This window comes from Coloeus monedula (genome assembly GCF_965178545.1).
Source record: "Coloeus monedula genome assembly, chromosome: 1".
In the NCBI taxonomy this organism is placed as follows: Eukaryota; Metazoa; Chordata; class Aves; order Passeriformes; family Corvidae; genus Coloeus; species Coloeus monedula.
Genome location: NC_138781.1, coordinates 23,646,365 through 23,661,544, shown reverse-complemented (window position 1 = coordinate 23,661,544; position 15,180 = coordinate 23,646,365). Strand labels below are relative to the sequence as shown.

Sequence of the window (15,180 nt, the reverse complement as noted above, 5' to 3'; positions counted from 1 at the left end):
GGCTTGACCATCTGAAGACAAAATTAAACATTCCTACTGAAGTCCCCTAGAGGAAGATTTGTGTTAACAGAAAAATTACCATGTGTGTGTTCTGAACCTGGATCAGTTGACAGAGCCAGTTTACAACAGGGTGCTCTACACTGACAAAGGCAGAGAGGTGTGATGATTTTCAGCAAAGAAGTGGACACAATGGCCGTGGACACTGATGGAACTACTGAAAGCAACTGTGCCCCCCAGACTGCTTCATCAGAAAAGAGCAACACTCCTGCTCTGTTCTCCCTAAATGAACGAGTTCAGAAGATTTTGCAGGAGCCCAAATTGCCATATGTAAGCAGATGCCTGGGTTTGCTGTTCTAAATGCCCTGCACAGGTTAATCTTGATATTTTCAGGTTAAAACAACCTTCCTATCAAACCTAGATTCCAATATTACTTCTGTTTCATTAAACAGATGTTGAAGCACTTAAGCATTTCATAAAGATGCATGAACCACCTGGAGATGAAGTTGTTCTTGTGATTGAAGCTACCAAACTAGAAAAAAAAAATAACCTCACTAAAGCTGTAAGCCAAATTCAAGAATAACAAATCACCAACCAGAAGGGCTGAGTAAGAAAAAATAATGCAATCTTCCTGAAGGTAAGCGTGACCATGTGGGTGGAACAACTGCCAAATACAAAATTCTGTTGTCAACGACCACAAGATTCTGTAGTGGGGAGCACACAAGAACTATTAACAACTATTACCTATTGTAAAAGTATTTCTGCTTGGGAACATAATGCTCATCTTCCATAATTTTGGAGGTATGTAGTCTCCTAACAGATGTACCAACTCTGTGTGAAAATAGAATAAAATTATAATTTTTTTGTCTTTTTAATTCAGTAACTGTAAAAAGCAGTTGAAACTTCAATACTACACCTATTAATATTTTTTCTCAGTTCTGTAAGACCTTTTAAGGCCTTTATTAATCATAATATGCAATGTAACACCAACTACAATAAATGAACGCTTTGCTTTTTGTATAATATTAAAGTTGAAGGCTGCATTACATGAAAGCAAAGCTATTGGATTGGCTTAGATACCACACTGTAAGGGCCTAATCCTGGGGCTTGTGTGAATCCAGACTGCCAGGATGACTCAGATGATTGTCATGTAGCACAGCACAGCAGCAAGAGAGGAACCCCAGCCTCATTTTAGAAGGAGGCCAAGGAGCCACACACTTATTTATCCATTGTGTTCACATCACATTTTCCCAGAAAGCATTCTGCTCCCGACAAAGCCATTGCCCCAGTGTAAACCCTTCTCCAGTACGTATTGTTTTGGTACAGTAAAGTTCAGGTGAAAGTTAAGGGCTACTTCTCCACAAATGTCCTGCAATGTGTGCCTCAGGGCATAGGCCTCATGTCTGTGTGTTACTCAGTATTTTATATATGCTCTGTGCCTTTTAGCTCTTGGCTACGTGCTCATCTTTAGAACTCAAATGCCTTAATCAAAATGACTGTTGGCTGGCCACAAAACTCTGAAGCTTAACACAAGGCCATAAATTCAGTAGTAGTGTATCCACTCACAATCCAGTGATGCAAGTATGAAACCTACCTACATTTTGGCATGGGGGATTACCAAGGCAGAAGACAGAAATGGGTTGGCTCAGCTCCCTCAGCTGCAGGGCATCAAAGCCTGTCCCCACGGGATCCGCTGGTATCTCTTCTGCTGTTGAGTCCATGTTGCAGGTCCTCCTTTTGTCCATTTTCCTTATATGAGAGAGATGAGGAACTTTCAGAGACATTGTTCTCAGAGGTCCCGTTCTTCAGCTATGTCCATCCGTAAGAAGCTGTCTGGAGAGTCAGTCATTTTCCCTGTGTTACTGGGCGATGTTCTGAACACAAGAAAAACAGGACAGTGCAACCATTCACATACCTATAATAAAATTTAACACTTTAGTAGCAGTCATTGCCTGCAGATCCACTCTCTTTTGAGACCTTACAACCAGAATTCTTGCTCATTTGAATTATTTTTAGTATTTCCCAGTATAATAAAAACTAAAATAAAAATACTTAAGTGTTTACACTAAGGGAAGTTGTTCGATAGCTCTCTGAAAAAGGTATTTTTTGTCTGTTTAGACTGTAGCTGGAAGTATAATACTTGAATCACCAGCATCACAAAATCTTAAAAAGGTGTATTCTGATGAAAAATTAATTGTCCCTTTTATATTACAATTTATTGACAAATAAGGCAAATAAGGCAATTTATTGACAAATAAGGCAAGTACTTTTCATTTGGTGTAACTTGTAGGAACTCAAAAAAGCACAACAGTGTAAGCATTGCTTTCCTTCTTATTCCTATGAGGATTTGACAAGGAAAGCAGCTAAACTTCATTGGACTCAATGACCATAAAGGTCTTTTCCAACCTTGATAATTCAGATAAGGTGAAACAGCCCACAGAAGAGGAGAGGTCCATGGATTATGCCGAGGCAGCACAGGGACTCTACTGTGATCCCCAGTGAAAACCATGTGGACTGCAGAGAAAGGAAGGAAAACACTTGAGTCAAGGGAGTCACGCTGGTTACTGTAAACATAAGACTTGTTATTTTTATTTTCTTGTAATGGTTAATAAAAAAATCAGAAAAAAAAAATCCAGAGGAATTGAAAGGAGAGAATGGAGAGAAGTGAGGTCACCTTGGGATTAATTACTGCAACACACAACATGGGCACACATCTCATCTTTGTAAGCAACTGAGGATTAAGATTTAACTCTGTATTAGCAATCTACTGCTAATTTCTGAGCATTTTGAATTATTGACAGTATCCCTTAACTTTAGCATCTACTCCCTTAAGGCTGATTGTTCTTCCTTGTATTTGAAGAGGGCAGAACAGAGGCTGCAGGCCGAAACAAATAGATCTGGTTCCTGCCTCACAGGTCCCACTGTATTGAAAGTTGTCAATACCTGAGACTTTCAAATATGTTACACCTTAAATCAAAACCTTTCATAAAGTTAGAACATAAGCCTAGTGCAACTTTTTTATGCTTTCATATGGTACCTTAAAGGTGATTTGGGGCTTCTGGGTGCTATGGTCACATATGTTCACACAAAGAAAAAAAAACTGGAAAAGATCCATTTAAATTTAAGGCTGCTTACAGCTCTTATCCTTCACAGGCAGCAGGAATCCCTAAGCCCTTGGAATTCAGGCCATACAAGGACATCTCATAGTGTTTGGAGCTGACTGCCTTGTAAAAGGTTTAGGGCAGGAAACTTTACTGGTATTTTAGTACGTAGCATTTCTCCTGTTCTGCTATTTAAACATTTTCCTTGTTATGTTAATACATAAAATTAGTTTTTATTTCCCTTACCAAACTTTTTTTCATATGAATTGCTTGACCATTTTTTTTCTTATCATCATTAATTGTGAAGACTGAAAAAACAATTTTAAATCAATTTTAAGAGACCAAGCTAACACACATTAACAATGTGAAGCTCCAATCATGTGTCAGTGTTGGCTTGCTCAGGAAATGCAGATACATTTCTGCATGAGGATGTCAGGATGATAAATAACATTAATTTTTAAATTTGCATCCAATTGTCCAGGAAATTTATGCCCTTATATAAGTAAAGTTTAACATAAAGCTACACACATAGGCCCACATTTCAGATTCAGATAAACAAAATTCCCTTAAAAGGTGACTGTTAAGAGTCCCTCCTTGAGGATGAGGTTTTAGTCTGGAGAAATCCAGGTAGATCACTCCTCTCCAAGTAACAGAAAACTGTTAATTACACCACTGGTCATTTTACTGTTTAGGTAAAGTTAGTCTTAAATTATTTAACAAGGAAATAAAAATGGCAGTCCCAGTTAACTAAATTAAACAGTTATATAAAGTGCTGAATGATTATGTCTTTTAAGCTCCTCTTCTGGAAAATAACTTAAAAACTAAGAATGAACACTAAAGGCAACTTTCAGAAGTCAAAGATGACATGAAACTTGTGGTTTTGTCCCAAGATGAACAATAATGTCAGAAGAACAGAGCACTGAAATGATGCATCAACTGGAATGAAAACTTCCACTTCAAAGATCTGATGTATCTAAAATAAATAAATACCACAATCTGTAAAGTAAACCGGCACATTTTATAATTTTTAAAACTTCTTGTATGGGGTTTACAAACTGGAGGAAACACCCAAAATAACTAGTCCAAAGTATTCCTTAAAAAAATTATAAATTATTGGCTACAGTTTCTTTAATGGAGATTGCAGGAGTAGGTCCCACATGAGTCCATATATAGCCCTTCTCTGGCCTTGTAGGAACGGTTGGGAAGGGAGATGATCGAGATTTGAAATATTCCGAAGGTGCGTGACAAACAAATTCTAAATACTCCATCTTCCTTGGGAGATCTTCTTCTGGTCCTAGGAAAAAAAATAAATCTTCAAAGACAAAACTTAAAGGCACAAAATTAAGTAAGTTGCCTAAAAATTTGCCACAACAGCCAACATTCCCTTAGAGAATTTATCTTTGCAATCAATGGCTTTCCTAGGAAGGTAGCATCATGTATTAGGCAAGAAACCTCTACCTTCAGTTTTGCTGGGCTGATCTTTCCCCCCACCCCATTTGAAGCACTCTGGTATTTGAGTGAAGTACTGTAGTTAATATATTTTAAATATATCCTATTTGTGTCCTGCCTGTCAGAAGGACTTAGAAATTTTATCATCAGTAGCAGAACAGTCTCTATGCCAGTGCTTGCATGCTATGTATTTTGAATACCCAAGACAAAGATCAGGTAATTCAGGTCACTTTAAAAGAAATAACTTGGACTAGTATATCAGAATCAAAGTTACTATGGTTTAAACCTATCTATAGAGGAGTAATTTGATCTTTAAAGCCACACATCTGTAATTGTCCCCACAAACACTCAGATAATCACAGTACAAGATAATCACACACTGCAATAGTAGTAATCATATTATATACATAAGATAAATAAAAAGTGTTATTACAGTAAATGAGATGTTTACAGAATTAGGGTCTAAAATGTGGAACTTGCATAAAACACCTTGACAAGCTAAAATGTTCATTTAAAAAATACAACTCTGCATTAGCGTAGGCACATATAAGTAGTTGCACAAAGTGAAGGCCTACAGATTACCTATGATATAGGATGCTGGGTCAAAACAGTCTTTGGGGCTGGCTTGTGTAGGAATGAGCCAGGTTAGCGCAGCACTCTTTTCACAGTATTGGTCCTGAATAAACCCACGGATCTGAGCGTAGTATGTTCTTCCATCCTGCTCATCAACCACCGAAACAACATCTCCAATTTGATAGTATACACCCTAGAAGACATACGAATGACACTGAAATCAAACAACCTGGTTTTGTGAGCTTCACTTCACATTGATTCGTGTCTTAAGTATCAGTACCCTAAATTATACCAGTCTTGAAAGGCAGCTGCAATTCAGCCACATGCAAAAGAATGGTGGCGTAAAAAAGAAAGGTGTTTGTTTTTAAAAAAGAGAAAAAGAACACAAAAAACCCCAAACAATCCTGCTCACAACAACACTGCAAAGTATCAAAGTAGCAACATTTTGCCTAAGGAGGTTAAACAGAAGTTTTGACATAATTCTTAGGAATTTCTGATAAAAAACATACACACAAGACAGTAGTTCCTTTCTGAACTGGTCAACAGCAAACAAGACATTCATATAGGATGTCAGACACAAAGCATCAGGTCCCTGGACAGTATATGGAATCTCAGCCCACCACTGGCTGTACAGTCTCCCACTGCCTATCCTGACATTTTTTTGGGGGGAAGAGGGGAAAAAAACCATTTTGTTTGCTTATACTGCTGGGAAACAAAGCGAATTATTTCAGAACTTTAAAACACTAACACCTTAGCATGCTGGTAAAGCTGCTCTCAAGCATGAATGTGAGAAGGTTCCCTCCTGCTTCACTGCAAATACCAACAGATCTTGTTCCCACGGTGTCTGAGCCTGCTCGCACCAGTTCTGAAACGGGAGCCAGCGGAGAGGTTGAGGCACTGCAACCCACCCCCTCTACGGGCAATATGTTCTGCACCTAAGGCAGGAAACAGCACACAAATCGAAATACTCATCTCCAGTCACTTTTGCTTGACCTCTGCACAGTGCAGGTTAAGTTTAAAAATGCTGACTGCAATAATTAAAAAAAAAAAAGGATGCATTTTCTCTTGGAAGAGAACAACTGGGATAATGTTAACTATTTAAACTACTTAGGTAAACTACCTTGCAAGACTTAACGGCAATAATTACGGCAAACCAAAGTCCTACACAACCATTCGGCAAGGAAGAACAGTTTCTCTGACTATATCCCTAGTGCTTTCACTGTACATGATAGTTCTTGAAATTGGAAACAGAAACAGGATAATAATTTTTGCAAATAGATTTGCATAAACCATACCTTATAAAAGATTGATTCTGCTGTAATTATAGTGGATACGGATTCAGGAGCCTTGATGGGCTAAGAAAAGAACACAGAAATAAAAAATCAAGAGCATTAAAGCAAATCAACCATGAAGTTCCAGAAATTGTTTTCCTTTTTAGACAACGTGTAGATACATTATCTTCTAAGAAAACTAGCACACATTTCTAGTTTAAAGTTCAAAACAACACAGCTAACGTCTTCATCCCCAGGATTTTACGTGGAGAAGCGAGTGCTGAACTCCCATGACCGGTTTCTCTTCCCACTCCTCTCGCGGGCCCCGTGTCCGGCCTAGCCCGGCACAGGCTCCCGGCACAGGCTCCCGGCACAGGCTCCCGGCACAGGCTCCCGGCACAGGCTCCCGGCACAGGCTCCCGGCACAGGCTCCCGGCACAGGCTCCCGGCACAGGCTCCCGGCCCACCCGCGGCCCCGCGCTCTGCCACGCCCGCCTTACGTTTTTCAGCTTGAAGATGTGCCGCCTGCCCTTGCCCTTCGTGGAAACCTTCTTCTCCGCGGCGGGCGCAGACTTGTACTTGGTGTTCCTGAGCCGCGCGGAGCGGCGGTGGATCTCCTGCTTGCTCTGTGGGGAACGGCGGGATGAACACACGGGGGACGGCCCGAGCACCCCGGCCCCGCCCAGCCCCGCCCGGCCCCGGCGGCTCCATCAGCCTCACCCTCGGCCTCCTCACCTGCTTCCCGCCGCCGCTGCTGCCGCTGCCGCCGCCGTTGCTGTGCTGGGCGGCGGCCGAGGTGGTGGCGAAGGCGGCGGGGGGGGGCGGCGCCGAGCGGGCCGTGCAGTTGTTGCACAGGATCTCGCCCTGCCCGCCCTTCTTCCACATGGAGGAGGACGTGCTGCGGCACACGCTGCAGGTGGGCTTCAGCCCCAGCGGCATCCTGAGCCCGGCGCGGGGCCCGCGGGCCCGACAGCGAGCGGAGGGAGCGCGGCGCCCACAGCGGCCCCGGCGCCGGCCCCTTCCCGGCGGCGGCGGATGTGGCTGCGGCGGGGCCGGGAGCAGCGGGGCCGGCCCTGCCCTCTGCTGGCGGCGGCCGTGCCCCGGCCCCGGAGACAAATCGGTCCCGGCCCTCGCAGGGCGCTGCTCTCGCCTCGGAGCCGTGGCACAGAGAGCCGTGTCCTGTTAGTCAGCGGGGAGGCCCGGTGGGTGCAGGTGGGGCTGTTCAGCCCGGAGAAGAGAAGGGTGAGTGGAGACCTCGCAGCACCTTCCAGTATCTGAAGGGGTCTTACAGGGAAGCCAGAGAGGGACTCTTCGTCAGGAAGAGCAGTGACAGGACAGGGGGGAATGGGTACAAAATGAAAGGTGGAAAATTTAAATTAGATATTAGGAAGAAGTTCTCTGCTGTGAATATGACGAGATACTGAAACAGATTGCCCAGGGAGGCCGTGGATGCCCCATCCCTGGCAGTGTTCAAAACCGTGCCGGATAAGGCCTTGATCTACCTGGTCTGATGGGAGGTGTCCCTGCTAATGGTATGGGGGTTGGGACTAGATGATCTTTAAGGTAGCTTCCAACCCTTAACGTTCTGTTATTCGATGCAGCAGAAGCTGCCTCTGGTTCCATTCCTGTTTGCAGGGAATGCCAGGTGCTGTCATCCAAGGATTTACAGCTGTCACTCTTCATACTCAACAGAAAATCAGAGGACAGGAGATGGACTGCAATGATTGTCCTGATTCAGGAGAAAGTGTTGGTGGATCTTACCCTCAACATATGCCAGTTTTGGCCTTCATTTAGATCAGATATTTGGAAAAAATCCTCTGCTTTGAAGGTGGTGAGGCACTGGAACGGGCTGCCCAGAGAAGTTGTGGATGCCCCGTCCCTGGAACTGTTCAAGGTCAGGTCGGGTGGGGCTCTGAACAACCTGGACTAAGGGAATGTGATCCTGCCCATGACATGGGTAGTTGGAACTGGATGATCTTCAAGATGCCCTTCAAAAACAAGCCACTCTATGATTCTATGAACTGCCCCTCTTGCATGGCACCTCAGTCATGTATCAAATAGTTTAAAAGGCCAGGAAATGAACACATGCTTTTGTGAAGCTTTGAGAGCCAAATGTAGGAGTCATGGATCTAACAGCGGTTCCTCACCTAGTGCTACTCACATGGCCCTGGGCCATCCCACGTAGATGTTTCTCAAGTCTCATGTTACGAAAGAAATGCCCACTCATGCTTGAGGATTTGCAGTCTCTTAGTTCCCATACTCAGTTGCCATCCTTAGGGTTTATTTAAACCTTCCTTGGTGCAAATGAAATTGATTTTTGTCTTGTTCTCAGTGGACACATATAACCATAGTTTGCAGGGATCTATTAACAGATGCTCCCCTCATGCAGTGTGCAGTGGATGCAGGGTGTGCCTGGGTTGGTACTGGCTCATGGACAGCTATGTTTAACCTTTTGCATGCCTCTTTCACACCAGCTTTGACCTTGTTGTCTCAGGTGCCAAATTTATTCCTCAATTTTGATTTAAATCCTGGTTTACCTTCATATCTTTTCAAGCTCGTTATACAGGTGCAATTGTTTTGTTTTCTGCTTCTTTAATGCATCTCTCTATAGTTGCATCTTGCAGATCAGTGATCTCTCAGAGCCCTTAAGCTCTTCCCACCACTTTTTTTTGCAGCTTCTGCCTGCTTTTGTTCCCAACTGCCCACCTCAGCAGTCCTCCACTGCTGGGGCCCTCTCACTGCCATCACATTGGCATAGCATCACTAGTCTGCGTAGAAATGAGTGACAATGTCCATTTCTGTACAGAGAAGCATCTAATACTTTGTGAAGGTTTTTATTTTGCAAATAAAATTAGTAATAGTTGTTTTTTTTCAACTCCAGTTCTACCATCTTCCCGACTCCTGGGCTTCTAACCCCTTGGTCTTTCTGAAACCATGTGCAGGATATTTTCTGTCACAAATGTAGAATGTGTGTGGTTTACATATATGTGTATACTCTTAATTAAATATGCTACTGTATATTGTTGATAGTTTACCCACTGTAATTATTATTTCTGTTTTTAAATAATAACTTGAATAAAAAACTTGAATATAAAAAAATGATTAAAAAATATCTTGAATAATAAAATCAATGAACTCAAGCGTTAAGAAACCTAATCTGAGGTGATACTTTAAGATAATTCAGAAATGGTTTAGACAACCATTTTTATGTTGTCAGAAGGAGTTTTAGGTCAGTATTTCTTGACAAGTGTGGTTCTGACTGTCATTTCAATGGAACCACAGTAAAACAACACCTTGAGATTACAGTGTTCTTGGTATGATTATTCTGTTGGCCTTGTGTAAGACCAGAGAGAGGCAGGGATTGCTGTCAGTGCTGCCTGATCACCCCCTACCTCACCTGGAAGGTGACACAAGGGACAGTGCTTAGGATGTTTTGTCAGAAATTAAACCTAGCATGTCTTTTATCTCAGGTAGGCAATAGCTGAAATGTTCTGATTTGAGAGTTGCTGAATACCTGGTAGTTATGGGTAGGAGAGATGGGGCTCAGGACTTCTTAAAGTACCCCTCTCTCTAGAGGCTCCCAAGCCTTAAAATGTCGATCCTAAATTCTGAGCATCCTCTTCAGCTTCCTGATTCTCCGTAACAGAGCTAGCCTCTCTTTGGAGCTGAAGTGGGTTGACTCAGCCTGTGGCCTGGTTGGAAGTGCCTGATGCAGCTGAGGCATTTTGCATAGTGTAAGCTCAGCTAAAGTTGCAGAGTAAACATTTTCTTCCAATTAATGTGTTTTTTCACTTTATTTTATTTTTACCCCAATAAGAGAAAGGGCTGCCCTTTGGAGTCATCAGAGCCCATCCCTGCTCTGTGAAACTTCCAATGCAGACTCCACAAAGAAGTGGAGAAAATAAAATGTTGGCTCCACCTGTGGAGGGGGACTGTGTTAGACACACTGGCTGTCAGTGCAGAACTGTTTCGTCTTGGGAGCTCTTGGTGAGAGTGGTTTTTATTGGAAGTGATGCACATCCACACACACTGCTCATTTCCTGCTTCAGCACTTGAATTGTTCTGCAGTGGATTTAATTGCATTGCTTCCTCCTAGCTTCTTACTGCTAGCCTACAGCCAGCTGGTTCACAGCTGAGGAATCCTTTATTCTTATTATGTGTGTCACTGTTCCACAGTCAGCTGCAGAGGATGCACCTGGAGTGCTTCTTCAGAAGTACTTGTGTTGTAAATGCATGAAATTTCATAAGAGTCTGATGGACTGGTGCACTCTGCATTTCCACATGGATCTGTTCTAAGGTTCTGTACTTAACAGCTCTCCTGTGAGAAAAGCAGCTTCTGTTCCCTTAATTCCCAGAGCCACAACTGATGCTATTCTTGAGATAGCATCAGTTATTACTTGCATAAGTAACATGCATCTGTCTTTACAGCTTCTGGGTCTTAATTACTCATTCAAGCTTGTGGAAGAGTCAAGAATTAACCCCGGATTTTGTGAGGTCTTTGGCTTTTGGCCCTCATGAAGGACATCGGTAGGTAAAGCAGTGGCAGAGATGACATAAAATGACCATGAGTACTTGGTTCTTTCAAAGTATGTTAAAGCTGTCTCTTGAGCCAGACAATTGCTTGTAAAGAAACCACCTATCATTGTGTCCACGTTTTAACTTCTGTTCTCACCAGCCTCCCTGAGTGTTACAGTGGCTTTCTGTGAGGGTGCTGAGGCACTGGAACAGGTTTCCCAAGGAAGTTGGGAATGCTCCATCACTGGAAGTGTTCAAGGCCAGGCTGGATGGAGGTCTGAGCAGCTTGGTCTAGTGGAAGGCAGGGGGATTGGAACAACATGCTTTAAGGTCCCTTCCAACCCAAACCAGTCTGTGATTCCACGATCTTGGCATGCTTGGTGGAGGAAGCTGATGACATGACTGTAACAATGAACAAAGTAGTTTAGTGCTGTTAATGTAACAGAGGCACTCTGGAATTTCCTGATAACAATGGAGAGTGGATATTAAGAGGCACTTAAGTAACACTAATTAACAGAATCTTTCACAAAAATTAGTCCCCCCCTCTTTAGCATCACTATTTGTAGTGACAAGGCATTGCTCTACAAAGAACAAGTGCACAATATGGCTGTAGCAATTAAGACAAATTCTATTTTAGATTTTTTTTCAAAGCTTAATGATGGTACCTTATATTTACAAATCGAAACATTCAACTTACTACGTGGTGTCCAACTAATCTGGCACAGGACTGAATATATCCTAAAAATGTTTGTCAGCAGTCTCAAGGATCTGCTACAGTAAGTCTAAGATGTAATAAGACAGAACGGAATTAGTTTAAGTAATAAATGTTTAATCAAAGAATTTTACATATTATTAACAGCATTCATTTGGCCAAACATCTACATGGTTGTAGTATCCTACTTGTATATAAAGTGGGAATGTATCAAGTATAGACTATGAAAGTGCAAGTAACAATTCAAGGTTAGAGTAATTTTTTTACATTATAAAATTAACAGGTTTACAAAATAGTCTTGCCAAACTTTTATTTTTGAATTGTAAAGTCAATGACTATGGTGTTAAAATAAGTACCAAGAAAATACAAATTTAATAGGCTAATCTCATGCTCATAAGAGTAACACGGAAACAATGGATATACTGCACAACCTAACCAAGTTACAAAAAACCAGAACCCACAAACTTCACTATCTTCACAGAGAGCACTCTTACATATCTTACTGCAACTTTGCAAGACATCTCAATGCAATACACAATCTTTTTGTGAGAATCTTTCTATTCAGAAATTACCATTCAAGGAAGCTATGTGAGTTAAACAACTTTAAGACCAATTCATGATGACAGTTCATGAAGGACCATTTTAGTTGAGGGACTTTATACCTAGAGGTATTTTTCAAAGGCTCAATAATATGTCAGGACTAGGGTGGCTAGGGGAAAAGTTGGAAGATTATTTAGACTATTCTAATTCAGTCTCTCTAAAGATGGTTGAAAAATGGACAAGGTTTTTATGGGGTAAGGGTAAAATATTCTTATTTCATTTTTTACTAATATGAACCTCATAACTGCAAGGTTCCAAAGCTGGATTTGCATGAATTAGTTACCAAAACACTCACTTGAACTCACAGTAATCAATACATAAACTTTGCTATCATGACTTGCCTATACACACTCAGTAGTAATAAACTTTTATATCATATCAACAAATCTCTGGTAACAGTTAAGCAAAACTTAAAATGGAGTGTATGTAATTTGCTCATGTTATGAAAAGTTTTGATTATATGTAATTAAAACAGCCATTTGAACAACTTATTCTAGTTGTAATTACATACTGTACCATTGTATCTCACTAACGGTAGATTGATGCTTTTAAGCAAATCTAAAACCAGTATTTTTGTTTTTCACGGTACAACAACTAGGAAAAGGTTTTTTTGTGGTTTGGTTTTTTTTTTCAATTTTTTTTCTTACACTAAACAGTAATCACACAGCAAATGAATATTGTGCAATTGAACAAATACCTAGTAGTGTTTTGTATATGCAAAAACACTGACTGAACGTTTAGTTATTTACTGTAAAGGCAAGGCCATGGGTGGTTTTATGGAGGTCTTTGCAATTAATAGCATAGTTACTCCAGAACAAACACTGAATTTGAATTACTTGTTTAACTGTGGCAACTATCCAGTTGGGTTAGGCAAAGGCACCGTAACATGTTGAGCAGGATGTGTTATCTGAACTTTTAATTGTGGGACTGGCTAATATATGAAAATTCTGTATTCCTACATTTTTATAAAATGTTATCATTAAAAGTAATTGCACTATTAGTGCATAAAATGCTTTGTAGAATTATGAAAACAAAGAACTATGATTGCACTTCCATTAAAGTGTCTCTTAAAATACAGCATAGCTATTGCTAACTCACTGTATTTTAATATTTAAAATAACTGTTTAACAGCAGCATTAGGTTTTATTAACTTAAGATACAGGCTACATTTAATTAAATGCAGTCACCATGGCAACATATGCCAGTTAAATTTAGAGAAGCAATGCTACCCAGTGGTTTCTTTCACTGCTATGAATTGTGGGATTAGTTGGATAGAGTAACACTGCACTGTTTCATTAGGCTACTGCCAGTTAACTTTTCACAGTTTGGCACATTTGGACTGTAAATAGACATGAAAAAATCTTTGATTTTAAAGGGAAAGAATATCCCTAAACTTGTTCCTGGAGCAGTACTACAGAGAAGCATTAAATACCTCCGTTCACACTGCTAACAAAAATGAAAAATGAGTAAGGAAAAATTATGGAAAACAAAACCAAAATGCAAATGAACTGCTAGATGTTACTGTGGTGAAATAATGACTTCTAAAAAATGGAATAAACTATTTCTTAGGAAAACCAACCAAAATAATCAGTGTAAGCCTTTAATCCGTAGTTTCAAGTCAAGGATCATCAACCTAAGGCTAAACAGATGCTGCATTGTATTAGGAATGTGGAATACAACCTACTTATTCCTTTCTCTTGAGAGCAAAAAGGCATATACTACCTAATTAAATGCAAAGGATATTCCTTGAAAGGTTCACATTATTATGAAGAACTACAATTCAAGAGAACTCCTAAATATCCGTTGTTATGTCAGTGGTTACAACTGAGCTGCAATTATGTGGATCAAAGCCTCCATAATGCTTACTCCACATACTGTACCATCTGTCACCGCCATTCTTTTACTCCAGATTTAGTTTTTATTCATACCAGATGCACATGTTCAGTCCATTCCTTTGAGGTTTGAGGAGTCTGACTTGAACTCTCCCCTGAAGCATCTAGGGTGCTTGTTACCTCCCTGTTATTATCGCCAATTTGTGATACTGTTTCACTTGGAATAATGTTTTCTTCAGAAGTGCTTTCCTCTGTTTGGGTTCCTCTGCCTTCGTTTTTGAGTGCATCCTCAAACAGTGCATGCTCTTCCTGAGGCTCCAGCCCTGTGTCTGTAAGATTTGGTTGCCCTGCTGACCCATCTTCAGTACTGGGTTGCTGTAACTCCTCATCTGTTTCTGTACTTGTTGAGGGGATCAGAGCAATACTCTGTGGGTTCATGTCATGAAACCAGGCCATAATATTTCCAAGTAGATTTTCATTGGTATTGGGATCTTGACTGCTGGAATCAGCATCACTTGATGTTGAGTATAATCCGCTTCTTGTCTCGCTGCAGGGGTGTGAATGAAGACGATCGGCTGAGAAGGGATCATTGCCTGCACCCAGTCTCATCAGACTGTCACCGAGTTCCAGCAGCTCAGAGCTGCTCAAAGCACCCCTTGGGTTGTCTATACTTATGGGAGCTGAGTCCAGTCTTGTAGGCAAAGAGGTACCTATTGCTCCTAAAGATGCCTCATTATTTAGAAAGTCTCTAGTTTCTTCATCTATGGCCAAGCCAGATTCTTGTAATGACAGCTGAATAGCTAGCAGGATGTTTGGGTCATCTTCATCCAGAGAACTCAGAGCCTGTGGAAATACATAAGGTTGTTCTCAGCATAAAACTTGCATCTTGTTACATATTTTGGATGAAAAGTAATTTTGGCTCAAATCTGAAATACATTCATTATTCCTACATGTCCTTTATCAGAATCAATTTTTACCAACAGAGCTGACAACACAATTTAAAAGGTGACTATTGTTATGTCAGTGACTGTTTAGCAGTTCTTACCAGTGTGAATGTGTAATTTATTGTCCTAGATTCTCCCTTTCTCATTGAAGAATTAAATTTGCAGAGACAAAATGATACAGAAAGG

General features: G+C 41.0%; 2 protein-coding genes across 5 annotated transcripts in view; both read right to left on the bottom strand.

The window, feature by feature from the left end:
* Positions 1 to 3,773: 3,773 nt before the first annotated feature.
* On the bottom strand, positions 3,774 to 7,401 carry GATAD1 (GATA zinc finger domain containing 1). Its single transcript, XM_082296232.1, has 5 exons — positions 7,127 to 7,401; positions 6,892 to 7,017; positions 6,416 to 6,475; positions 5,130 to 5,313; positions 3,774 to 4,392 (listed from the first exon to the last, which is right to left on the bottom strand). Exons 1-5 carry the CDS (start codon positions 7,328 to 7,330, stop codon positions 4,202 to 4,204), a joined length of 765 nt encoding a protein of 254 aa, XP_082152358.1. The 5' UTR covers positions 7,331 to 7,401; the 3' UTR covers positions 3,774 to 4,201.
* Positions 7,402 to 11,760: 4,359 nt separating this feature from the next.
* The window catches only part of ANKIB1 (ankyrin repeat and IBR domain containing 1), an 89,675-nt gene continuing 86,255 nt past the window's right edge, over positions 11,761 to 15,180 (bottom strand). For all 4 annotated transcript variants that reach the window (XM_082280067.1, XM_082280070.1, XM_082280069.1 and 1 more), the window contains exon 20: positions 11,761 to 14,893. In XM_082280067.1, the coding sequence (XP_082136193.1) occupies positions 14,141 to 14,893 (753 nt within the window). In that variant the 3' untranslated portion in view covers positions 11,761 to 14,140. The remainder of the gene's footprint in view (positions 14,894 to 15,180) is intronic.